The 27,434-nt window shown below is 41.9% G+C and overlaps 1 protein-coding gene across 1 annotated transcript in view; it reads right to left on the minus strand.

The window, feature by feature from the left end:
• Positions 1 to 27,434, minus strand: part of LOC310930779 (spondin-1-like) — a gene marked incomplete at its 5' end in the record, with an annotated part of 123,902 nt that overhangs the window by 51,647 nt on the left and 44,821 nt on the right. Inside the window, 2 exons of the mRNA XM_083893823.1 lie at positions 23,241 to 23,389; positions 24,697 to 24,819. Of these exons, the coding sequence (XP_083749949.1) occupies positions 23,241 to 23,389; positions 24,697 to 24,819 (272 nt within the window). The remainder of the gene's footprint in view (positions 1 to 23,240; positions 23,390 to 24,696; positions 24,820 to 27,434) is intronic.

The raw sequence follows: 27,434 nt of genomic DNA on the forward strand, positions 1-27,434 counted from the left end.
ACCTGAAAACTTTATACCCCGCAGCCTTTGGTTATTGTGAGTAAAAAAATATTCCCTTCTTTGCCAGACAACATGTCTAAGACTCTGTGAGCTCTCACCTACAACCTTTCCCCCAGATTCCTTACCACCAACAATACGGGGTGGGGTTCCTGACAGAGAACTAAAATGACTGAATTAAACAAACGCGAGACAAGACAGGACACGGCGGTCCCCACGGTGCCAAGCAGCCTAACAAACTGTCCTCACGACTGCCTCCGTCTCTGCCATCGATTTGCTGACAGCTGATCTTTAGCCCCGAGTAAAAGTGATTCACTCTGAACGGCGCTTTCTGTCAGTGCTGTGCATTTTTAAAATAACCTTTTTAAACATTTATGACTGAATGGGGAGAGGGAGGCGGAGTTACAGGGCGCACACACAACTCTGTTTATCTAATTCATCAATGAAAACGGCTTTATCCGTTTTCGGCATCGCACGCGCACATGCAAGTTATCTTTACAGATAGAGTTCCAGCGTGGCCTTTTGAGAAACACAGTTATGAGATGAGATCACACACAGACTATATTGTGATGTATGAAACTGGAGAGCAGACGGGAGAGACCAAATATATGATGTGAAGAAATTGAACAAAGGAGCGACTCAGAGGACGCGAAAGAACATGAGTGATGTCAATACTGAGAGAAAATTCATGACATGAAAACACAGATCTGAATGTGAGTGAGTGAGTGTCAGAGTGAGTGAGTGAGTGTGTGTGTTAATAAGTGTGTGTGTGTCTGTGTGTAAATGAGTTAGTGTGTGAGTGAGTGAGTGTCTGAGTGAGTGAGGAAGTGAGTGAGCGTGGGAGTGAGTGTGTGTGTGTGTGTGTGTGTAAATGAGTGAGTGAGTGTGTTAATAAGTGTGTGTGTGTAAGTGAGTGTGTAAATGAGTTAGTGTGTGAGTGAGTATGTAAATGAGTGAGTGTGTCTGAGTAAGTGTGTTTGTGTAAATGAGTGTGTGAGTGAGTGAGTGAGTGTCTGAGTGAGTTTGTAAATGAGTGAGTTTGTAAATGAGTGAGTGTGTAAGTGTGTGAGTGTGTAAATGAGTGAGTGAGTGCGTGAGTGAGTGAGTGAGTTTGTAAATTAGTGAGTGTGTAAATGAGTGAGTGTGTGAGTGTGTAAATGAGTGAGTGAGTGAGTGAGTGAGTGTGTAAATGTGTGAGAATGTGAGTGATGAGTAAATGAGTGTGTAAGTGAGCGAGTAAATGAGCGAGTGTGTAAATGAGTGAGTGAGTGAGTGTGTGAGTGTATGAGTGAGTGTGTGAGTGTATGAGTGAGTGTGTAAATGAGTGAGTGAGTGTGTGAGTGTATGAGTGAATGTGTAAATGAGTGAGTGTGTAAATGAGTGAGTGAGTGTGTGAGTGTATAAGTGAGTGTGTAAATGAGTGAGTGTTTAAATGAGTGAGTGAGTGAATACATGAGGAAATGAGTGAGTGTGTAAATGAGTGAGTGTGTGAGCGAGTGTCTGAATGAGTGAGTGTGAGTGTATGAGTGAGTGTGTAAATGAGTGAATGAGTGAATACATGAGCAAGTGAGTGAGTGTGTAGGTGAGTGAGTGAATGGTAGTGAGTGAGTGTGTAAACAAGTGAGTGTCTAAGTGAGTGAGTGTCCTTGAGAAAGACACTTAACCCCATGTTGCAGTGTGTAAATGGGGGTGAAACGTGTGAAAACTGTAGTGTAAAAGCAGCTCACCAAGACAAAAAGCTCTGTATAAATACAGACCATAATACCAACTCTTCTTCTTCTGATTTTATTTGGCAGTAAAGAGTAACAAAGAGGGAAAAGTAGTGGAGTAAAAGTAGAAGTTGCTATTAATATAAATAACACAGTAAAGTACAGATGTTGTGTTTATGTACAGTAACAAAGTATTTGTACTTAGTAGTGAGTCTGCATCTGTGCGACTGAATATCGACGCGCTACAGCTTCAACTGAAGAAAGGGAAATATCAGTCCAAAAGGAGCTGCCACTCATTTCCACACTAAAGAGGATATGATACGAGCTGCGAAACCCAAAATCCCCTCAGCGAACGTCGGGGCTTAATTTAAGTCGCACTACAAAGTGAAGCGTTAAAGCCTTTTAACACGAGACCAAAGAGGAGACAGAGGGAATCATCATCATCATCATCATCATCATCATCATTCTGTCTCAACAACAGCAGAGAGAGTAATTGAGCTGTAAACTGTCGGCGTCCACTGCTGAATAAAGAATGACATGCTGTGAATTCTGATTTTGAAAACACATGGGGATCTGTGTTTAAAAAAACAACAGCTCTGCCTCAGGTAGTTCCAGCCATTCTGCACGGAAAGCAGTTTAAAGCCTCGCTGACAACTCTTCATGTTTTGCAGCGGCGAGGAAACTGATAACGAGCAAGTTTGAATTCCAGCAGCCAGAACTCTGACTGCTGATATCCCCGAAAAAAAGTGGATGTTTGCCCGTTTCATGGATATCTGCTGCTTTGTACCAAAGCAGGAGGATTTAAGTGAGGAAATATCTCTGTCTTTATGACAGTTTGCTCTTCAGTCGAGTCTGGATCGAGTCTTTTTCTTCTTCTCAGGGCAGAAAGCGTTTGTTCTGTAACCAGGATTCAAACAGAGGAAAGGAAATCTCAATATATATATGTCGTCATTCTGAGACGACTGATCACCACTAGATGACCCCTCATGATAGAAACTCATCACAGGATTTATTCCAGTTAAGAGGAAGGTGACAGTGGGGAAAATGGTGGACGAATGGAACACCTCCAAAATCCTAATGCCAGAACACATCTCTATCTCACTTATGATTGAGCATGTGACTAAAAGTGTAATTCAGTCCAATAAAAGGTCATTAAATAAATATATAAACCTACTGCAGCTATTTTTTTTTTGTCCACGCCTGCTTCTTGCTGCCGATATGGGCGGACTGAACCTTTAAAACTTGAAGTATTTAGACAAAGTAGTACTTTTGTGGAATGGACCTTTAAAACTCGAAGTCTTTAGACAAAGTAGTACTTTTGCGGAATCGACCTTTAAAACTTGAAATATTTAGACGAAGTAGTACTTTTGCAGAATCGACCTTTAAAATGTAGTATTTAGACAAAGTAGTACTTTTGGAGAATTCGACCTTTAAAATTTGAAGTATTTAGACAGAGTGGTACTTTTGCGGAATCGAACTTTAAAACTTGAAGTATTTAGACAAAGTAGTACTTTTGTGGAATCGACCTTTAAAACTCGAAGTCTTTAGACAAAGTAGTACTCTTCCGGAATCGAACTTTAAAACTTGAAATATTTAGACAAAGTAGTACTTTTGCAGAATCGACTTTTAAAACTTGAAGTATTTAGACAGAGTAGTACTTTTGCGGGAATCGACCTTTAAAACTTGAAGTATTTATACAAAATAGTACTTTTGCAGAATCGACCTATAAAACAAAGTATTTAGACCAAGTAGTACTTTTGTGGAATCAACCTTTAAAACTTAGTATTTAGAAAAAGTAGTACTTTTGCAGAATTCGACCTTTAAAACTTGAAGTATTTAGACAGAGTGGTACTTTTGCGGAATCGAACTTTAAAACTTGAAGTATTTAGACAAAGTAGTACTTTTGTGGAATCGACCTTTAAAACTCGAAGTCTTTAGACAAAGTAGTACTTTTCCGGAATCGAACTTTAAAACTTGAAATATTTAGACAAAGTAGTACTTTTGCAGAATCGACCTTTAAAACTTGAAGTATTTAGACAGAGTAGTACTTTTGCGGGAATCGACCTTTAAAACTTGAAGTATTTATACAAAATAGTAATTTTGCAGAATCGACCTATAAAACAAAGTATTTAGACAAAGTAGTACTTGTGTGGAATCAACCTTTAAAACTTGAAGTATTTAGACAAAGTAGTACTTTTGGAAAGAGAGAGACTGACTCACAAGCCCCTCCCCTTTCCTGATTTCGCCCCTCCCCCTTCCAAAACACCTGTTTCTAAGTGTCCAAAACTGGTGAAAAACAGACATAACAACAGGTTTTAAAGTTGTCATATTTCAAGAACGGTTGATGATAGAGATACAATTTTGGTTTGTGAGCATCAGAAGGCTTTCAGGAACTCCCACATTTAAATTTGTGGAAAAAGGGCGTGAAAAAACTCCAGAGCTGAGTTTTAACATGGGAGTCAATGGGAAGTTTGAGCAGAACTCTCCACACTTTAAGATGATTTTAAGAAAAAAAAACACAAGTCATATGAAAATAAAAACAACACACAGGGTTAAATGACAACAACACAGCAACACATTTATGTAAAAAATGTCTGTGTAGGTTGGAAATTGTGCACGGGAGAAGAGTTTGTTTAGAGACTTTTGCAATTTCAGCTAGAGTGTGCCACAATACACAATCTGCAAACGTCCAAAAAAAAGTATAAAACTTAAACTACGATTGTTTCATAACCGTAATTGGTATCAAAACTATAATTTGGGGGAGAAAAGTCTCAAGTCTTGTGACTCATTTAACGTTTCACCCACATCTCTATGTTAAAGTATGGCGACACTGTGAGGCTCCAAAGTGGGCTGGGTTGTGATCATTTTTTGGACCGTTTCCCATTCAAATTTCCACCACGCCGCAGCAACAGCAGCAGCAGCAGCAGCAGCAGCAGCAGCAGCTAAATGTAATAAAACATAAATAAATAAAAGGCAACATACAGGATAAATTAGATTGAAATATAATGGAAATACTAGCGAGAGCAACAAGATATAGGTGTTATCATTACAATTAGGATAAATATGCACAGTTGATTACATTTATTCTACTTCCCATAGCGTTGGAGGCGTTTGCCTTCATTATAAATCTTCTCACGCTGTTCTGTAATTCACCCGACGTCTTCCATCGGGAAGAAATGTAAAAAAAAGAGAGTAGTATTTCAAAGGAAAACATCTCTTTCTGTTGTTTCTCCCTGTTGTGCTGACACAACAAACACTGCGTCTCCATTTAAACAACCTCCCACGTCGGCGTCCTGTACTCAGCAGCTACAGTATATGTTTAATTATCGCCTCCAGGTGTTTTTGTAAGAAAAAATAAAAATTACTAAGATTTATTCCGTTAAATAAATCTGAGCTGAATCCTGCTTTTCTTAGAATTCTTATTTTCTTTCTCTCGACCTGTAAATAAGGTTGGATTAATGACCTGCTGAACGCTGTGATGACGGGATTGTGAGTGAGTGAGTGAGTGAGGGAATGAGTGAGTGAGTGAGGAAGTGAGTGAGTGAGGAAGCGAGCGAATGTGTGAATGAGTGAGTGAGTGAGTGTGTAAATGAGTGAGTGAGTGAGGAAGTGAGTGAGTGTGTGAATGAGTGAGTGAGTGAGTGTGTGAATGAGTGAGTGAGGAAGTGAGTGAGTGTGTGAATGAGTGAGTGAGTGTGTAAATGAGTGAGTGAGTGAGTGAATGAGGAAGTGAGTGAGTGAGTGTGTAAATGAGTGAGTGAGGAAGTGAGTGAGTGAGTGTGTAAATAAGTGAGTGAGCGAGGAAGTGAGTAAGTGAGTGAGTGTCTTAGTGTAAATGAGTGAGTGAGTGTGTAAATGAGTGAGTGAGTGTCTGAGGGAGTGAGGAAGTGAGTGAGTGTGTAAATAAGTTAGTGAGTGAGGAAGTGAGTGAGTGAGTGAGTGAGTTTGTAAATAAGTGAGGTAGTGAGTGGGTGAGTGTGTAAATAAGTGAGTGAGTGAGGAAGTGAGTGAGTGAGTGAGTGAGTGTGTAAATAAGTGACTGAGAAAGGAAGTGAGTGAGTGAGTGTAAATGAGTGTCTGAGGGAGTGAGGAGGTGAGTGAGTGTGTAAATAAGTGACTGAGTGAGTGAGTGTTTGTGTGAATGAGTGAGAGAGTGAGGAAGTGAGTGTCTTAGTGTAAATGAGTGAGTGAGTGTGTAAGTGAGTGTGCAAATGAGTGAGTGAGTGTGAAAATGAGTGAGTGAGTGAGTGTGTAAATGAGTGGGAGAGTGTGTGTAAGTGAGTGAGAGTGTGTGAGTGGGCAAATGAGTGAGTTAGTGTGTAAATGAGTGAGTGAGTGTGTAAATGAGTGAGAGAGTGTGTAAATGAGTGAGTGTCCTTGAGAAAGACACTTAACCCCATGTTGCAGTGTGAATTGGTGAAAATAGTAGCGTGAAAGCTAACATCAAGACAAGAAAAGCTCTATATAAATACAGACCATAAAACCAACTCTTCTTGCCTGGTCGCAACGAGTTCATAAGGTGGGATTAATGACCTGCTGTGAAACACTGTCATGATGTGATTGTGATAACAGTGAGAATCTGAGTGAGAACGGTGTTAAAATTGTGTTTTTTTCGGGGACAGTGGAACATGACTGAACGGGCCTGTAGTTGGCAGCAAAGCACAGAAATCAGTATTATTTGTTTGTGTTTACTCTTCTGAAGCAGAAATGCTATGTTTTTTACTGTGTAAAGTTGAAGGTTATCAAGGTTTTTTGCTCTCGAGCGTAGTTCCGAGTGGTTCGTCATAAAACATGCTCCCACGATGATTCGTGGAGCTCCGTATCTCTCTCTCAGCTCCGTGTCAACGCAGTAATATTTTACCTCAAACCTCGCTCACATCACACTGTAGACGAGTGAATAATAACGCACAATTAAAAACATTAATATAACATCACTCAGTCAGTGACATCTCATTTTCCACTTCACAAAGCGCGCGCACACACGCTCTCGTCGCTACGCCGACTACAATAGCAGGTTATTTATAACGGCGGCTAATTAAACTGCGTCTCTTGCCGCTCTGACACTTTCGGCTGATAAAAGACCGGCCGTGAATAACCACAGTGCACGAGGACAAAGACGATCGCCGCGCTTGTGCGTTAAAAAGGGTCAGCCTGGTAATGAGTGTAATCAACGCGTACAACATGAGATGTTGTAACTGCGAAAGGTCTCAAACAAAAATGGACTGGGTCATTTAAAAAAAAGTCAGGATTTAATGTAAATTTAATGTAAAAACTCAGTTTCCTCACAGAATATAAATACAGACTTCCCTCCACAGCTCCTGTTCCCCGTCAAAACACTGTTCCTTCATCATAAAAGGTCCTTTTGTTCTCGCTGATTAACTGAGCTTCCATTCAAAAGAAATCCCAGATGAAAACGTGTGATGATCCAGATTTTATATCGGCAGAGCATCAAAGATTTGAGACGTTATTTTGCCGTATAACGTGCAGATGTCGTAGAAGTACGTAGGACTTTTTGAGGAGGCTCTAAAAAGTCCGCAGTGTGATACGTCGTCCTGAAAGTAGCTTGAAACATCACGTCCACAAGTGCTCTCCATCACTGGCGTTTCCGTACGAGCGCTTCTGTGTCCTCTAGGGTGATGCTAAACATCTGGACGTGATGGTACCATCTGACGTTGTCAACGGTTTATCAAAGCTCTGCTGTCCAAGCCACGGTTTCCGAGGACCGAGGCATTGCAAATATGTTGAGCTTTGTCTTCCTGGAGATTAAGCGGTGGTCGCCAAAGGTGCTTTCAGTTTTTTGCGACGCGGCACCGGAGTCCAGGCACCGTTTACCAAGTTAGCTCTTTTAGCTCCTTTAACGGTACAGTGGCAAAAGCATCTACGTTAGCGCATGGCGCGTTTCCATGCCGACTGACCAGGAAAAGACGTGCGTTACGTCATGTTTACGTGCTGCGACACCGTTCAACAGTTAGCTCTGTTAGCTAACTGTTAGCTCTTTTTCTGCTTTTACATGATCTAACTCGTGGTTCTCTACACACCCCTAACATAAAAATGGACCAAAAAAATGTATTTGGTTCTGGGTGCGTTAGCGGCATTAACGTTAGCGCACGACACGTTTCCATGACGACTGACTGGAAAAAGAAGTCATGTTTTACGTGACTCCCGTATGTTAAAATTAGTCTCTAAAGTAACGCAGTTTTTCGCGAGTTGTTAGCTCGTTAAGCGCGATTAGCGCATAGGGAGTGCATGACCCTATATAATCTGTGGCCAATCTGTGGGGTCAGATCTCCATTGTTGGTGACTGTGGAGCCAATGTGGCCGATATGGAGGGGGGTGTAACAAAGTATTAGGGTCCATAAAGAAGAAAAAACTGTGAATAAATCTGTAATATTACAAGAATAATAATATCACAGATCACCAGCAGATGTGGATCATCTTGTGAAGTTATACTTTGGTTTGGGCGCCACATGAACGTTAGTATCAGGACTTTGAGAAGATTGTGGAAGGAAAATGAGTCACTTCTAAAGTTACGATCACACAGACTTGGAGGGAAAAAAAACCTCTTGTCTGTGGAGAAGTAAATGAATCGGCTGGTAACGGTCGACTGTGAGGCTGCTGCTGGTTACATCTGTGTTTACGTTCAAAGAGCTTTTCTAGTTTCTCTCAAGAAACAATTAGATTGATCATTTTTTTGTATCTACAGGGAGTGGAAACTCAGTTGAACGCGGTGTCGTCTCAGTGCAACAACAGAGAGCCCAAGGCTTTACGGAAGATTGATTCTTATGATAAACTGAGGCCGGATGGCATTCCAATTAATTGCAGTCACGTCATGTGGATGGACTGAAAAAGTGGGGGAAACAAAAGTCGTAATATCATTCATTCATTTATCGCCTACTGTTTTATACATGTGGAAAAGTTTGCGAGTCCATCACAGGGCAAAAGTCGTAATATTGCATTTTTATTATCGAAAGCGTACTTTTTTATCCCTTCAGTATGGCCCCGAATACTCTCTATGCACTGCATCATGCTGACTGAACTCTGCTGCCACCTACTGGCTTTATTCTACACTGCACCTTTGGTGATTATGTATAGATCTCAAAACTACCATCACAGCATTTGCTGTCATCTCAATCCAGCATCATTTGACGCAGCGGAATTATCTAACTCGTGACATTCTGCACATCCCCAACATAAAAATGGACATAAAAATTGTATTTAGTTCTGGGTGCGCTAACGGCGTTAGCGGCGTCGTTAGCGCACAACGCGTTTCCATGGTGACTGACAGGAAAAAGACACATGTGACGTCATGTTTAAGTGACTCCCGATTGTTAAAATGAATCTCTAAAGAATTGCAGTTTTCCATGACGTGGCACCAGTCCTGGCACCGTTTACCAGCGACACCGTTCACCAGTTAGCTCTGTTACCTAACTATTAGCTCTTTTATCTGCTTTAATATGATCTAACTCGCGGTATTCTACACATCCCTAACATAAAAAAATGGACATAAAAGTTTTATTAAGTTCTGTGTGCGCTAACGGCGTTAGTGGCGTCAACGTTAGCACATGACGCGTTTCCATGGTGACTGATCCGAAAAAGATGTGCGTTACGTCATGTTTACGTGACTCCCGATTGTAATAATTAGTTTCTAAAGTAATGCAGTTTTTCGCGGCACGGCACCGGAGTCCAGGCACCGTTAACCAGTTTGCTCTGTTAGCTCCTTTAGCGTTACAGCGTCAACGTTAACGGATGGCTCGTTTCCATGACGACTGACCGGGAAAAGACGTGAGTTATGTCATGTTTACGTGCTGCTACACACTTCCCCAGTTAACTCCGTTAGCTGCGCTAGCTGCCTTAGCGCCATTAGCGCCATTAGCGCGCCTACAGTGGAACGGGAGCGGTCTGTTTATTAAGCGAAAAGAGCAGCGCTACAAATAACCAGCGTACCTGTGCACTGTGTATGTGTGCCTCTGTTGTTAAAGTTTAGCGTGACTTTAGAGACTCATTTTAACAATCCGGACTCACGTAAACATGACGTCACGCGCGTCTTTTTCTGCTTTTTCTTGCTAACGTGCCAACATGCTTAAGAAAACGTACGGAGTACGCAGTCATTAATTAGCTCGAGAAAGAGGAGGTGAGTGTGTGGGTGAGGGATACAATCATCTTTTAAAAAGTAGGGAGGATGTTTCTCTCGGCTGTCGCCGTCTTTATCCTCTGCTTCCTACGTCCAGTTGTCTCCCTCCTGAAATCCTCAGCCAATTAAGAGTCGGCCGTGAGATGCAGTCGGCCTGTCAGCCGCCGAAAGCTTTCCAAAAAAATCCCCCAGGACTCTCTGAGCGTGTGTGTGTGTGTGTGTGTGTACGCGCGCCGTCATCAGCTGCTCCCAGACTTAACTACCTGCCACTCTTTTCACACCGGGAACTCGAACTCTGCGCACACTCCCACGTGTGCACAAATCACACGGAAAGAGGAAGAAGACATGAACGCACGCACACACACACACACTACTGAGCGGAGATGTCTCCCATTTTTTTCCGCCCACCTCTCGCTCTTGGAGACGAGCGAAGCTCAGTCCAAATATAGTGTGACGAAAAAACCACCCTTCACGTGACCCCCGCTGTATGACCAGCGCTGCAGCTGCTACATGCTGTCAAACCACAGTGTATGAAATGACAGTTAATAAAAGTGAGTAAATATAAATAAACAAGCAAAGTCATTTCTTCTTCTTTTTTTCAGAAGCGGCGTTAAAAAGGTAATATATTCTCCTCAGTTTTTATGGAGGATGACGCGTATCTGATTAAAGAGGAAAGATACCTGCAGGCAAGTGCAAGGTGGCAGCGCTGTGAATTCATCAAGATACCGCCGACAAACACACACACACACACACACACGCACACGCACACGCACACACACACACACGCACACGCACACGCACACGCACACACACACACACACACACACAGACAGGCAGAGTGGAGTCAATCTGAGGCGAATATCAAGCATGCGATGAAAATCAAATGATTCCTCGTGTTTTCCATTAAGAGAGCGCCGCCGGCGTCGACGTGTCATTGGTCACGACGACCTGACGAAGTTCCACCTCCCGTTTCCCACAAGTGACGGGTAAAGCTGTGTACTGACACACAGAGCGATTACGTCCACCTGTGTTTACACGATGGCAGATAGTGAAACACACTGTGTTTGTGTTTGAGGACCAAGCGGCAGCCGTAAAGAATCGAAAAGGCTTTCGGGACTGGAAGTCCACTAAAAGTCACCTGTAACCACGCCCCTATTGGACTATTTCGGCTGTCAATCACGTTGGTGTCCACTCAAATCAGTAATTTCAAATGTAATTTGTGGCACTGGGTACATCAGTATCATTCATTCATTTATTGCCTAAAGTTCGCCAGTCCATCACAGGGCAAAAGTCATAATGTTGCGTTTTTATTAACGAAAGCTTACTTTCTTATCCCTTCACTATGGCCTCTAATGCTCTCTATGCACTGCATCGTGCTGACTGAACTCTGCTGCCACCTACTGGTTTTATTCTACACTGCACCTATGGTGATTATGTATAGATCTCAAAACTACCATCACAGCATTTGCTGTCATCTCATTCCAGCATCATCTGATGCAGCGGCACGATCTAACTCGTGATATTCTGCACATCCCCGACTTAAAAATGGACTGAAATATTTTATTTAGTTCTGGTTGCGCTAACGGTGTTAGCGGTGGCAATGTTAGCGCACGCCGCGTTTCCATGACGACTGACCGCAAAAAGACGCGTGCGACGTCATGTTTAGCAGTTTTTCCTGCCAAGGCACTGAAGTCCAGGCACCGTTTACCAGTTAGCTCCATTAGCTGCGTTAGCTCCTTTAGCGCCGTTAGAACGTCTTCAGTCAAACTGGAGCATTCTGTATATTAAAGTGCACACTTTTTACGTCTTTGACTGGAGCATTATTTCCTTTTTTTTGTAAATGATGACTGGTCCCATACAGGTGTCCATGTTATTGACTCAAGACCACACCACCAATCACCACACTCATTGACTTTTTAAGTGGTTTAATTAACATGACCAATGTAGGAAATTAATGGGTGAGATAATTTATTTCGGTAGAGCAGACGACAATCACTCACCGCCAACTCCAATAAAGAAGAGGTCAAGGAGCCGTGCAGGAAGGTCGGTCAACAAACTGTAAAACACGAGGCTAACAGTTCATAAACTACTGGGTTACGTCCAGAGACCATACACTACTGTTCAAAAGTTTGGGCTCACTTAGAAATGTCTTTATTTTTGAAGGAAAATTCAATTTTTTTTCGATGAATATAACATTACTTGAATCAGAAATACACTCTATACATTATTAATGTGGTAAACGACTATTCTAGCTGCAAACGTCACGGCGTTTGGATGATTAGAAAACCCTTGAAAACCATTGTATTTTGAATGAACATCATTATTTCTCATCTTATCAATGTCTTGACTATATTTTCTATTAATTTTGCAACTCTTTTGATGAATACAAGTGTGACTTTTAATGGAAAACACCAAAAAAATTGCATAGGTGATCCCAAACTTTTGAACGGTAGTGTATGTAGTTGACTTGGAATGACCTCGACCACTTATAAATGAAAAAGGAGATGAGATAAGAGCAGCAGTGTTTACCGCCGACACGTCAAAAACAGCCATTTTGGCTCACAACCGGAGTGACGGAGGGAAAGTGGCGATCTGAGCCGCGGCACAAACACTTTCCTCCCTCTCAGCTCAGAGAGTGGAGGCTGTGACGGCCGTGACACAAACGTCTCTGCAGCAAAAAACAGCGTTGACAGTTTTGGTGAAACACAAACGCAGAGATCTACCCCCGCAGAAGGGAGAGAGAGAGAGAGCGCGGTGTGCGTCACTTAGCATTAGCGCCTTCACTCTTAATCTGACAGGAGTCAGAAAGCCGCGGAGAAAGGGAAACTTTGGGAGTGCTCTTCACTCGAGCGTCGTCTGTTTTCCCTCTCTATTCAGCGTCTGCAAGAAGCAATAAAGATGAAGGTGTGTGTGTGCGCGGTGTGTGTTTTTGAGCGTCTATCTGTGGCGCGTCTGCAGCAATTTCCTGTGCTGGTGGTTTTGAGTAGATGAAAAGTGAATGATAGCTCTCTCGGTCCTCTTCGCCCACCCTCACTCCCTTCCTCTCACCCCACTCATCCTTTCTCCGACAATCTGTCTGGAATGAGGCCTTTAAAAACAAAGAGGACACCACAAGGAAGACGTTTTTGGGCACAGCCGCTGCGATTGTGCGAAGGAAATGAGACGAATCAAGGACAGACGAAGGAGAAAGAAAAAATAAATTTATGTGCAGGACACAGAGGGGAGACAGTTGGACTGAGAGGAAGTGGAAAAGATCTACTTATCGGGAATCTTTGTGTCCAGATTTATGGATTCTCATTAAAGGGAATGAAAAATGGACACGAGATTTTAAAAGTCAAACTCGACAATATAACTCAAACTCCTCATAACTCCCTTCCTCTTCATCTTCTTCGCTACAGGGTGCAGAGAAACGTGAAATATGCGAAGAAAGGTACGTATTTCATCATCATAAAGGCGACTGCGGGGAAGTTTCCACGATGTCACATTTGATAAAGACGAGTGTGAATCAGCTCGTATCCCGTCCTTTCCTCCACAGAAGTCAACCCACTATCCTGAGGAGGATAACGAGGAAATCATAAGGTTTTACACCAGTCGGTTTGTTTGCGTTCTTTGGTGGGAGGAGCCACAGCCAGAATCAAAGGTGGAGTCTTAAAGAGGTTAGGTAACAACCTATGGAACAACCTGTGTTTTAAACTGTATTTCAGGACAAATTCACTGATCTCTTTTAAATGTTTTTATATCCGTTCCACCATGAAAGTTTTTATTCTCTCCCCCCATTCAGGTAGGTAGGATCCAGGTCTAATTAGTCTGGAATAGCAACCCAGAGTCAATGGTGGTGCGGTCTCTAATGGGGTAACATGATAGCAAAGGTTGCCAATGTTGCTATTAGTCAATTACTAAATTAACCGCCTGTTTTTGGAGTGATTTTTCATGAATTAAACACAGTTTTCAGATTTTTTTTAGCTGCTTAAGTGTGAATATTTTCAGGTTCCTTTGCTCCATATAACAAAGAAATCATTAAAATTGGATAATTTTTTGACATTTGAGGTCATTTTTACGGACCAAATGAGAACTTAGATTAATCGAGAAAATGATGGACGGATCCCGGCTAGCATCGCTGGTTCTTGCGCTGCCGACTTTGCCAATTTTGCACAAAGTAGAAGATCCACAATGCAGTTCTGTAGTTCTGAACGGAGAATAAGGACAAAAACTACGACAAAAAGCTACAGTGAAAGGCAGGTGAAAGACGTAGAATAGGGCAGTGGAAATCCAATTTGAATGTCAAATTTGAAACGAACAAATCAAAAAGGACTGGTTAGCGCTCTTGTCTTTGTCTTTGCAGCTAGAAGACCCACGGTTTAAGACCCAGGGTTCAAGACCAGGGGTTCAAGTCCCAGCGTTCAAGACCCACATTCAAGACCCAGCGTTCAAGACCAAGGTTCAAGACCCAGGGTTCAAGACCAAGGTTCATGACCAAGGGTTTAAGACCAAGGTTCAAGACCAAGGTTCAAGACCAAGGTTCAAGACCCAGGGTTCAAGACCCAGGGTTTAAGACCAAGGTTCAAGACCCGGGGTTCAAGACCCAGGTTCAAGACCCAGGGTTCAAGACCCAGGGTTTAAGACCAAGGTTCAAGACCCGGGGTTCAAGACCCAGGTTCAAGACCCAGGGTTCAAGACCCAGGGTTCAAGACCCAGGGTTCAAGACCCAGGTTGAAGACCCAGGGTTCAAGACCCAGGTTGAAGACCCGGGGTTCAAGACCCAGGTTCAAGTCCCAGGGTTCAAGACCCGGGGTTCAAGACCCGGGGTTCAAGACCCGGGGTTCCGCAAGAGAGTAGAGAATGGATGGATGGATTTTCAATTGTGCCAATTTGTCATCATGTTAACGCTCTCAAATAAATCGTCTTCACTTCACCAAATCATATTCTAGTACAGTAAACTCTTAGATGTTTTAATCCCTCAGCCCGAGCACCGCAGGGGAAAAAAAATAAACCGAGGAGAGTCTGACGGAGAGACACACTGATAAAGAACATTAATTAAGTTATGCGAGGAAGTAGAAAACAGCATCTGCGACGATGAAAGGTGTTTGAGCGAAGTTGCCTCAGACCGACGGGCGGGAGAACCTGCAAATGCACCACCTGCTGTGTCCAAACGGTCTCCACACACACACGCAAGGTCACCGTGACTCAGCGTTTTTACATTTCTAACAGCCAAAACTTTTTTTTTTTTTTTTTGCCACACTGAGACTTTGTAATGGAAATACACAGAGAAAAGTATCAGCCAAAGCTTTTTCCCCCCCAGGCGAACGCCTAACAGCGGCTGATCCGACTCCACGACCAGTTCCTGTGTGGCTCAGGGCGATGTTTGCAGCTGTGCGTCTTTAAACACCGGCCTCCTTTTGAGGAGAAAGATCCCTGCTGCCTAAAAGCTGAGAGCACTTTTTTTGGTAAAAGTTAAGCTTCTGCAGACGGAGGCGTCTCATGGTAATGGTTCCACAACAGCTGCAGTCGTGACGGGGGGGGTAAGAGATGACCCCGACTGACAAATCCTTTCAAGAAGTAAGCGGGGAAGCAGCGTGGAGCGAGGCCGCTGCGGTGGACTGTGAGATGTTCGGATGTTTGGAATCACAACAGAGGCAGAGAACTGCACTAACTTCATTAAAATGTAATACAGCGGGAGTCAGTGATTACGCTTTCCCCCTCTTTAATGCTGACACAAACGGACGGGCGGACTCTTGACATTTCGCTGTGTGATCTCGCCATGATCGCACCTGCTGGAGAGCCATAATTATGAATTTTTTTGGTCACTCTTTGGACGGCAGCTCTGTCGTGTGTGTGATCGCTGCACTCTCTCTCTCGGCTGCTGCGTGACATTTCCTAGCGATCGATGATTAGATGTGCCCCTGTGATTTTTGTTTCTGGAGTAAGGAGCGAGGTGACATTAAAAATAGCTTTTTTTTAATGCTTTAGGGCAAAAAAAAAACAACCCAGATCCACGTTTTCTTCTGATCCTGACCAAACTGACAATTTCAACACAGTCTTTTAAAGCTGCATGCGACAGGGAACATATTTCTGTCGTTATGATTCCATAATGGCCTTTCAGCATGAATTAATCAAGTGATGTGAGAGAAAACTCGACTGCTGCACTTTCTCTGGAGTCCATTTCTGTGGAGGGCGCCTCCTACTGGCTGCTCGACTAATGCTGTGTTTCCATCGTGGTTCAGTTTGGTACAGTACGACATCGAACAACGTCATCAACAACAACATTGAAAAACAACGTCGAACAAGTCATCGGACGACGTCAAACCCCGGCCTAGCAATGACATTGAACAACGACATGGAGCAACGACATCGAACAACGACGTCAAACCCCGCCCTAGCAATGACGCCGTCGTCGGAAAACGACATCGGAAAACGAAATCAAACCCTGGCCTAGCAATGACATCGGACAACGACATAGAGCAACAACATCGAACAGCGATTGACATCGAACCCCAGCCTACCAACAACATCGGACAACGACATCGGACAACGACATCAAACCCTGGCCTAGCAACAACATCAGACAACGACATCAAACAAGGTCATCAACAACAACATTGAAAAACGATGTCGAACAAGTCATCAAACGACGACGTCAAACCCCGCCCTACCAATGACATCGGACAATGACATCGAACACCGCCCTACCAACGTCATCGCACAACATCATCGGAAAACGACATCGAACAACGACATAGATCAACAGCATTGAACAGCAACGTCCCTACCAATTACATCGATCAACGACATTGAGCAACGACATCGGACAAAGACATCGAACCCCGCCCTACCAACGACATCGAACAACGTTGCGATGGTAGGATGGTAACCATGAAAACATTCTTTAGGTTGCATGAAGATGTCAGATGCAGAAGTTTGAGATTGAATACTCACACATGGAACTAAAGCTAAAGAAACCAGTGAGGAGAAAATGAAAATTACATATTGACTTAATTAAATCCATAAAAATTAATAATTAGAACTGTTTCCATACTTTGGTGTTATAATTAAAACAGTGTCTGGCTCCAGGGCTTCTGTGTCTTCTACTTTAACAGTGTTATATTTGTCATGTGGAGATGTGCTAATGTGTCTCTGATGTTAGACGTGAACAGATAAAAGACACATTTAGGAAAAAAACGCATTCGCCGCCTTGAAGGTGAATCAGGTTCCCTTTATACTTCCTCTGTTGTTAGCAAAGGAATGACATTTTTTCCCTCACACTGACAGCTTCAGTGAAAGTGACACAACCACCTCAGCAACATGGCAGGTTTCAACTTGTTTGCCGAAATACTGTCAAGTCATCAGCGTCAGCATTTAGAGAGACTCATTTTCAGCTGCGAGCTGTTCTCAGGTGCAGCACTCTGTGCCGCCGGTTGCTGAATTTTGCCCCGAAGCTTTCTTTCCTTTTTAAAAAAAATGAGCTTTATCACGCATATTTTCCCCCCGGGCTGATGCGTGTCGGGTCCTGTCCACCACGTCTTTGTGCTCACACGCTCAGCAGCGAGTGTCTGATGGACGACCTGATGGCCAAGTTCAACCCGGAGCAAACAAGCAGAAGAGATTTAGGTCATGATTAGCACAGAGCCACAGAGAGTTTACACAAAACCCTTACAGAACTGCTTTTCACCAAAGTAGAGGGATGGGGTCTGGAACTCAGAAGGTTCCTTCACATTTTATCGTGAATGCCGCTTTTAATACACCGCCCAGCCAAAAAGCCACCTACTATTATGTAATCTTACTCTTAGAATCTTACGTGTACGCCTGTGGGAGCAGTTTGGCAACGTAATGTGCCGAAAAAACAAGGTAAGCTGACCCAGTTTCTCAGGTATATTCAATGCTGACAGTTCTCTTCTGCTTGTCCGAGTCCAGATCGTGGGGGGCAGCATCTTTAGTAAGGAGGCCCAGACTTCCGCAAACTCCTCTGTGGGGGATCCCAAGGCGTTCCCAGACCAGCCAAGACACATAAACCCCTTCAGTGTGTCTTAGGTCGGTCAAGAAGTCTCCTACCGGAGGGACGTGCCATGATTTTATCACATGGATTGGCCACAAAGGGCCACATGGGGGAATAGCACTGTTGCATCAGGTCCCATAGGTGTAAATGTTGGCCCTGCGATGGGCTGGCGATCTGTCCAGGGTGTCCACTAACTTTCGAACTCTGTCAGCCCCACGACCCTCATGTGAAGGATACAGCCGTAGACCATGAAAGAATGGTGGATTGACCACCACAGAAATCCAGACCTTAGACCCTTTGAAACACTATGGGTCACTACAGTGGTCTAACTCCTTCATAAATACAAGACCTTGGTGTCTGACTCGAATCTAGAGGTGGTGTAAGACAAAAAGTTTGATGTTTTTGGTTGGCTAAAGTATATATACACTAGTGTACAAGGGTTTGGGGTCACTTAGAAATGTCCTTATTTTTGAAGGAAAAAACATTTTTTCCCAATGAATATAACATTAAATGAATCAGAAATACACTCTATACACTGTTAATGTGGTAAACGACTATTCTAGCTGCAAACGTCTGGTTTTTAATGGAATATGTACATAGATGTAAAGAGGCCAATTTCCAGTGTTCTGTACATTGTGTTTGCTAATGGCGTTAGAAGGCTATTGGATGATTAGAAAACCCTTGAAAACCCTTGTGCAATGATGTAAGCACAGCTGAAAACAGTTTTACTGGTTCTTTGACAAAGGGGCAAAATCATTATTTCTAATTTGGTCAATGTCTTGACTATATTTTCTACTCATTTTGCAACTCTTTTGATGAATTAAAAGTGTGACTTTTAAGGGAAAACACCAAAAAATTGCATTGGTAACCCCAAATCTTTGAACGGTAGTGTATATATTGTCTTTAATAATATTTAATCAGCCCATTATCCATACGTCTGATCATACGGCAGGTCATGTGGGCGTCAACAATTGAGAATGGAGCATTCACTCCATTTTGTTTATAATGTTCTAAGTGTTTTCCCGACTATTCACACATTTCATCGAGGGCATTTATTCACACAAGAGCATCCGTTCATCTCGCTGTCATTTACGAGTGAGTTCTCTCTCTATCACCACTGAGAGTGTGACTTATCCACGTCTTTGCAAACACAACACACACACAGAGAGAAAAAGAGAGAGAGAGAGACGGTTGGAGTAAAACTAGAGGAAATGGAGTAAACGGCCAACTCAGTGGGTTACGTGAGATAAACACTCACCAAAAATAAAGACAGACAAATGTTGAGCCCAGCATGGACTCTAGAGTGTTTCCACTCGCGGGCGACGTAAAAACTGAGACTCAAGCTGCTACGTTCTGTTAAAAAAAGGAAGTCATGAATAAAAGGACGCTTGTTATTTGAGCCGTCTTTGCGTCTTGTTTAAAGTCATCATTTACACGTTCCACACCGACAGAGCCCAGCAGCTAATCTAAATATTTGCTCCCAGAGTAAATTGTGTCTTTAATATCTGATAATTATCTGCATAATAAACTCATTACTTTATGAGCGGCGTGATGAGTTTCTGCAGCGCCCCCGGTATGGAGAAGTTATTTTAAAACAGAGATGTTCTGACTTGTAGTCGTATCATCACATCTCCTTCCTGTCTGCCTGTCTCTATCTCGTGGGTTAGTTTGGGCGAAGCGGGCGGAGGTCGACGCTGGGGTTTGGAGAGGTCGGTCTTAAGGCTTTGTCCACACATCACCACAGCTGATTGCTCCTGCGGATGGTCGGGATTCTCTGCTAAGACAGGGATTACTGACCCATGTCGGCTTCCCACCTTTACAGCAGCCGCTTCGATGTTCACCCGGTCTGAACCTGGACGCCCCAGTGAATTCAAGAGTGTGTGCCTGTCTGTGTCTCTGTGTGTGTGTGTGTGTGTGTGTGTGTGTGTGGTTCAGCTTGTCTTAAGTCTGAAGTCCTTGAGTAAAATAAAACTATCTTTAACATAACTACTTCAAAACTTGCACTTTTAAAACTGGAAATAATATGGCAGACTATTAGACTGCCAACTATGACTATGAGTGAAAATCATAGTTTTTACTTAACAAAAGGGACAACAAAACAAAAACAACAAAAACTAACCCATAGCTTAAATATGTGATAATTTGCTGATGATATGCTGCTCTATATAGAAGAAAATATCTTAGCATTGTTGTCACTAAACCACTGCTAATATATTGTCTGTCTTGACTAAATAATAATACTGATAAGATAAGATATCATGAGATAATCCTTTGTCACACATATGACGACATTCACAGTGTTATGTTAGCAGCATACAATTAGAAAAATAGAAATAAGATAAGGGGGAAAAATACCATTAAATACTATTAAGTATGTGCAAAGCAACAAATGAAAACACTACTCAAAAGGGAAAAATCATAGTTTTTACTTAACCTGAGTGACAACAAAGCAAAAAAACTTACTTTGATTATAAAAGGTTTTTAAATGATAATGTGGATGTACTCATTTGCTGATGATATGCTGCTCTATATAAATGGAGTGAAACAGACGTGCTAAGCATAAGACTTCACAAAAGGACTGCCCCCTAGAGGGCACTGATGTCACTACATCACAGCTGAGACATTGACTTTCTTGAATAATTGACACTATTGAATGTCAAATGTTTTGTTTTGCACGTTTTGTCAATACTTTCAAAATTGGAAATAATATGTCAAATTACTGTACCACCAACTCTGACTATAAGTGAAAATCAGAGTTTTTACTTAATGTAAGGTACAACAAAGCACAAAACTTTAAAAATAATGCAGATTTGATGATTTGCTGATGATATGCTGCTCTATATTTTGGACAATCTTGCACTCTTGGTGAAACACAACCGCTAACTTTGTAAGCTAAGCTCTGGTTCAAGACTTCACAGAAGGAGTGCCACCCAGAGGTCAGTGATGTCACTACACCACAGCAAAGACAACTAACGTTCTTGAATTATTAATAATACTTAATGTCAAATGTTTCAACCAAATTTTTTTTGTTATTTTAAAGTGATTTTGTTTTGCGCGTTTGTGTAAAGACAATTGGAAAATTGGAAATAATATGATGCCAAAATACCGTACCGCCAACTACGATTACCAGTGAAAATCATAGCTTTTACTTAATGTAAGGAACAGAGCACAAAACTATTTCTAACTTCTTAGATCATGAAGGGTGATGATGTGATCATTTGCTGATGATATGCTGCTTTATGTCAATGAAAATCTTGCACTGTTGGTGAAACACAACCGCTAACTTCATACAGTAAGTTCTCGTTCAAGACTTAGAGGTCACTGATGTCATTACAACACTGCTAAAATATCTTTCTCGTAATCAAATATCTCATTACTATACTGCCAACTACGATGACAAGTGAAAATCTTAGTTTTGGGACAGCAGTTTTAGCTCACAGATGCCCAAATGCCTGTTTGTGCAAAAAACTGTAATAACAGCAGACATTCCAGTGCACCGTTGTACGATCAAGCTGCTTCTTTTTTGACACGTCAGGAGCTAACATTCCATCCAGTCCACAGTATACACACAATCGAGCCGTCTCATTTCGGCTATGAAACGGGCTGAAGCTTCCATTGTGTCGAAGTAGTTATTAACCACGGAGACAGACGGAGCCCTGGCCAAGAGAGGAGTTAGGGCTGTCTGTCAGCCGCTAATGTCTCTGCACAACAGCCCAAACCTGAACTGACAGGCACACACACCACCAGTGACAGCCCACTAACAACAAACTATTGTCCACTCTCACAAATGGCCAGCACACAACTTTCTGTGTGTGTGTGTGTCTGTGTGTGTGTGTGTGTGAGAGCGAGGGAAGATGCTCATGCTGCATTTGCAGAATAACTGTACAATCAAAACAAGAGGGGGGAACGAAAGGTTTCTGAGCATCACAGAATGTTAGTGTGTTAGCTTTTACACAAGTAGGGCTGAACAGAGATGGAGTCAGGCACTTTTCGTTTTTTTTTTTTTAAATGTCAGCTCACTGTCAAAGTGCATCAGGGCAAATGGATCATTTCCTGAATTTCAAAAAATTCATTAAAAATATTCCTTAAGAGGTTTGCAAATATTTTCAACGGATCCTTGTTCAGGGCGCTGTCGACTATTATGATGGTACATTTCAAGTAATTCCGAGATACTTTTTGTTTTTGTGAAGAAAGTCAGCTCACTGTCAAAGTGCATCAGGGCAAATTTATCATTTCCTGAATTTCAAAAATTAATTAAAATTATTCCTTAAGAGGTTTGCAAATATTTTCAATGGATCCTTGTTCAGGGTGATGCCGACTATTATGATGGTAAATTTCAAGTCATTCCGAGATACTTGTTGTTTTTGAGACTGAAGTCAGCTCACTGTCAAAGTACATCAGGGCAAATGGATCATTTCCTGAATTTCAAAAATTCATTAAAATTATTCCTTAAGAGGTTTGCAAATATTTTCAACGGATCCTTGTTCAGGGTGATGCCGACTATTATGATGGTAAATTTCAAGTCATTCCGAGATACTTGTTGTTTTTGAGACTGAAGTCAGCTCACTGTCAAAGTACATCAGGGCAAATGGATCATTTCCTGAATTTCAAAAATTCATTAAAATTATTCCTTAAGAGGTTTGCAAATATTTTCAACGGATCCTTGTTCAGGGCGATGCCGACTATTATGATGGTAAATTTCAAGTCTTTCCGAGATACATTTTCTCAATTAATTGTGTAATTGGTCCATAAAAAATTATGACGATGTTCTGAAAATGTCAAAATACGATTCTTTGTTTTACGGGGAGCAAAGAAAGCAAAGAATATTCACATGTAAGAAGCGGAAACGATCAGAAAAACCTGTTAATCGATTATCAAAAGAGATGACGATTGAAGGCTCAACCGTGTCACTGCAGCAAAGGATGAAACTTTATTTATCGGTGTTTGAATTAATACAGTATTATAGAATTATATGGAGTCTGCTTAGGCTGAGGCTGCTGCCCCCGCAACACGGTTTAAAAATAAGTGAACGAGGTGTGTTTAAGTAAGAGCACACACACACACACACACATACATCCCCTTAGGCAGAGTTGACTGAATTCCAAAATTCAGAATCCACCATAACAAGATGATGAACAGCTGTGTTGCTATATAAATGCGTTGTCTCTGTGTGTGTGTGTGTGTGTTCATATTTTTATCAGCTCAGCCTGTCATTAACCTCTCAGTTTGCCGCAACCGCCCTCGACAAATACATTTAATGAGCAGCTGAATTGACACTTGGCTGAATGTGCGCGGGTGAATGTCTGGACTGTTCTATTCCTGGACTTGGACAAGATTTAATCCTTGTGTTTTAAGTGGAACATAAGGGGACGAAAAAAAACTGTAAAGACGAGCGAATAACGTAAAGTTCTACCTTTTGTCGAATCTCTTCTTCCATCTTGATGGGCGAGCCGAGCTCGGCGACCTGACGCACGCCCTCGCTGGCGTAGCCGCCGTACTCCCACAGCACGTAGCTTCTGGAGTGGGACGCGCCGATGAGCGCTGACCAGTGATTGGCTCGTCCTGGGAGGGACAGAAGGTTCTCATGAGGACGTCTGAATCTACCAAAATTACACCAATATACACCAATATTCAAACTAGGTGTCACTACCAATGCACCAAACATCTCAAATGCACCAAACATCCTTGCTGTGTGCCCTCATGATCTGGAATCCATTGCTTTTCCTTTTTTCATCTTCTGATCAAGTGCAGCTACAACAGACGATGCTAACACCGACTAAAAATGCTGAATTGGCTTTTCCATCCTAGATTCAGTGATTCCCAAAGAGACACGAGAGATTTTGTTTTAGGTTCTGAATCGTAAATATGGGTTGATTTGTTCCAACTTCTGAATACAACCTAAAGGTACGTTATTAAAATTGGCGCCCCTAGTGGTAGTATAAGTGTAAAAGTGTTACTGAGGTTAGGGTTAGGACAAAAAACATACGGTTAGGAAGTAAAAATTTAAGTTAGCAAAAGTTGGTAAAAAAAAAAAAAAGTCAGTAAAACAAAATGAAGTGAGTAAAAATATTTAGTTCGTTGAAAAAATTCAGTTCGTAAAAAAAAAAAGTTCGTAAAAAAAATTGTTAGTCAAAATTAACAGTAAAAAAACTTTAGTTTGTAACATTTAAATTAGTAACAATTCAAGTTAGTAAAAATGATCGTGTGTAAATGTCTAACATGGGAGTCAAACCCGTGTCAGCCATTGACATTTATACTACCACTAGGGGGCACTGTATATCTATATCTATATCTATATCTATATCTATATATAGGTTGCAATTCCTGTGTGTACGTTTTATTGGAGGACAATCTCAGAATTCTCCCAATCTTAAAAAGTAAGGTTTTAATTAATTTGCCAAATATTTATCAGGAATGATTCACTTACCAATCCAAAAAGACGTTAGCTGTTACAGATATGGCTGTAAATCGGTTGCTACACCATGCACACATTTGCTCTTGTCACAGTTTTCCTTGTGATTTGGGTCCACATAGTTTGCCATCTTTAAAAAATGGGCTCCCACTTTCTAAACTCTAAAACAAGTTTGTCCTCTGGCAAGACAATGAACGCCCAAATTGCCTTCCTGTGGTCATAGATGCAATCAATTTGAGCTGTTTCCTCTTATTACGCTGGGGGCAAAGTGACCTGTGCTTCTGTATTAAACTCATCTACACCTGTCCACCATGTTTATGTCTCATTCTCTACCGAGACTAATTTCCACGACAGCATAACCACAGCAGTTCTGCGTGCTCTGTACACATGCTCGTGTGGTTATTATACACTATCATCTGCAGAGAGTGTGATCTGTGCATTCACCACATGAACTCACTTGGATAATCTTTTGGATGCACTTTCTCCGACCAGTTGCCGTAGAAGGTGAGCCTGTACTTGGCTGTTCCACAGGCGCAGCATTCCATGGCAGGAGTTTCTGTGGCTTCACCGAACACGCGCTCTGGACGGAGACACAACGTACAAATACATGCGCACAATATGTAAAAGATTTAAAGAGGAAACATGGAATTTTTCATGGAGTCTATTATTTTAACTTGTAGACTCTTTATTCTTAAGGTGTGGTTTTTCATACACTCGTAACCTTTAAAAGTTTCACTTCAATGTTAGCAATTGTAATATTGTTGCTAACTAGCATTGCAACTGATGACTTAGCTGATAATGTTAACTAGCATTGCAGCTAATGACGTAACTGATGACATTGCTTACTTGCCTTACAGCTGACCACTTAGTTGAAAATGTTGCTAACTAGCATTGCGGCTGATGACTTGGCAGATAATGTCGCTAACTTGCCTTTCAGCTGATGACGTAGCTGATAATATTGCTAACTTGCATTACAGCTGATGACTAACTGATAAAATTGCAGCTAATGACTTGGCAGATAATGTCGCTAACTTGCCTTTCAGCTGATGACGTAGCTGATAATATTGCTAACTTGCCTTACAGCTGATGTCTTAGCTGATAATGTTGTTAACTAGCATTGCAGCTAATGATGTCGCTGTCAATGTTACTAACTAGCATTGCAGCTAATGACATAACTAATGATGTTGCTTGCTTGCCTTACAACTGACAACTTAGCTGTTGACGTTGCTTACTTGCCTTACAGCTGACCACTTAGCTGAACATGTTGCTAACTAGCATTGCGGCTGATGACCTGGCAGATAATGTTGCTAACTTGCCTTTCAGCTGATGACTTAGCTGATCATATTGCTTACTTGCCTTACTCCTGATGACTTAGCTGATAACGTTAAGTAGCATTGCAGCTAATGATGTAGTTGTTAATGTTACTAATTAGCTTTGCAGCTAATGACGTAACTGATGATGTTGCTTGGTTGTCTTACAGCTGACCACTTAGCTGATAATGTTGTTAACGAGCATTACAGCTAATGACATAACTGATGACGTTGCTTGCTTGCCTTACAGCTGACGACTTAGCTAATAATGTTGCTCTTTATTCTTAAGGTGTGGTTTTTCCTATACTCACTTAACTTGTTTTCACAAGTTTAAAAGGTTAAAAACCCCAAAATTATATACATTTAAAGTATTAACACACTCCGAAAAAGGTCTGCATTTGTGTGTGTGGGAGCTTTGACACAGCTGCATAAATTACCAGCTGATTGAAGGCAATTTGGAACCGGGGGGAATGTCGCACAAGTGCAACTACGAAACAAAGACCTATTAAAATGACACATAAACATTGATGCAGACTCATAAATATTCAGACGCTGCCCTCGACCAGTGTTTTGCAAAGATAGGTCAAGGGGAGTCCTTGAATATTTATGAGTCACCAAATTATTTGGAATAAAATCCTCAGTCGACAACGACGTTACAGCCCGCATGTGTCGAGCAATGACGGCGCCAAACTTATGCCACCAAATTGAAGCTGTGCGGCTTGATTGGCCTGCATAATAGCCTGGAAAATTGGATTTTGATGAGGAGAGGGAAATTTATGAATATGAAATTCCCCGGAGATAAAGTTTTAGAAACCATTTGTCCAAATGTGTAATGTCAGAGCTGAGAGTACAGTCGCTGCAAGTCCTCATTCAATACATGGTCCAGTTTTGGGCTGTCCCACACAAAAGATGAAAGTGAATGTGATAGAATTGTGGTGATTTTGTTGACTGTGGCTCATAAACAGAGTCTCTTCTTCATACTGTGCGACAGGTTATGATCAAAGATCATAAGCCTGTGAATGCTTTTATGTTTGTATTATGCTGCATTCACACCGGAGTTGACATACAAAGCATTAGTGTTTACTTCTGGAACTCCGTATGGATGAGAACTACTTCCAGGGATACTTTTACATGACAAGCCGCTAATTTGATGACTTGTTAGCTCATATTGAGGCTGAGGACAGGATTTCCGGGAGTGATACCAACTACAGGCGATCTGTAAGTATCTGTAGCTGCAGTTCTCCATCCATGCAGAGCTCCCAAAGTAAACACTAGAGTGATACTTTGGCGCGTTGCAGCTGATGACTTAGCAGGTAATGTTGCTATCTCCCGATGCAGCTAATGGCATAGCTGATAATGTTGCTATCTTGCCTTACAGCTGATGACTTAGCAGGTAATGTTGCTAACTAGTGTTGCAGCTCATGACGTAAATGATGACCTCGCAGATAACGTTGCTAACTTGTGTTGCAGCTAATGATGTAGCTGATGACTTAGCTGAAAATGTTGGTAACTATTGTTGCAGCTAATTACGTCGCTGATGACTTGGCTGATAATGTTGCTAACTTGCCTTACAGCTGATGACTTAGCAGGTAATGTTGCTAACTAGTGTTGCAGCTCATGACGTAAATGATGACCTCGCAGATAACGTTGCTAACTTGTGTTGCAGCTAATGATGTAGCTGATGACTTAGCTGAAAATGTTGGTAACTATTGTTGCAGCTAATTACGTCGCTGATGACTTGGCTGATAATGTTGCTAACTTGCCTTACAGCTGATGACTTAGCAGGTAATGTTGCTAACTAGTGTTGCAGCTCATGACGTAAATGATGACCTCGAAGATAACGTTGCTAACTTGTGTTGCAGCTAATGATGTAGCTGATGACTTA

Source organism: Microchirus variegatus, assembly GCF_963457635.1.
Source record: "Microchirus variegatus genome assembly, chromosome: 8".
Taxonomy (NCBI): domain Eukaryota; kingdom Metazoa; phylum Chordata; class Actinopteri; order Pleuronectiformes; family Soleidae; genus Microchirus; species Microchirus variegatus.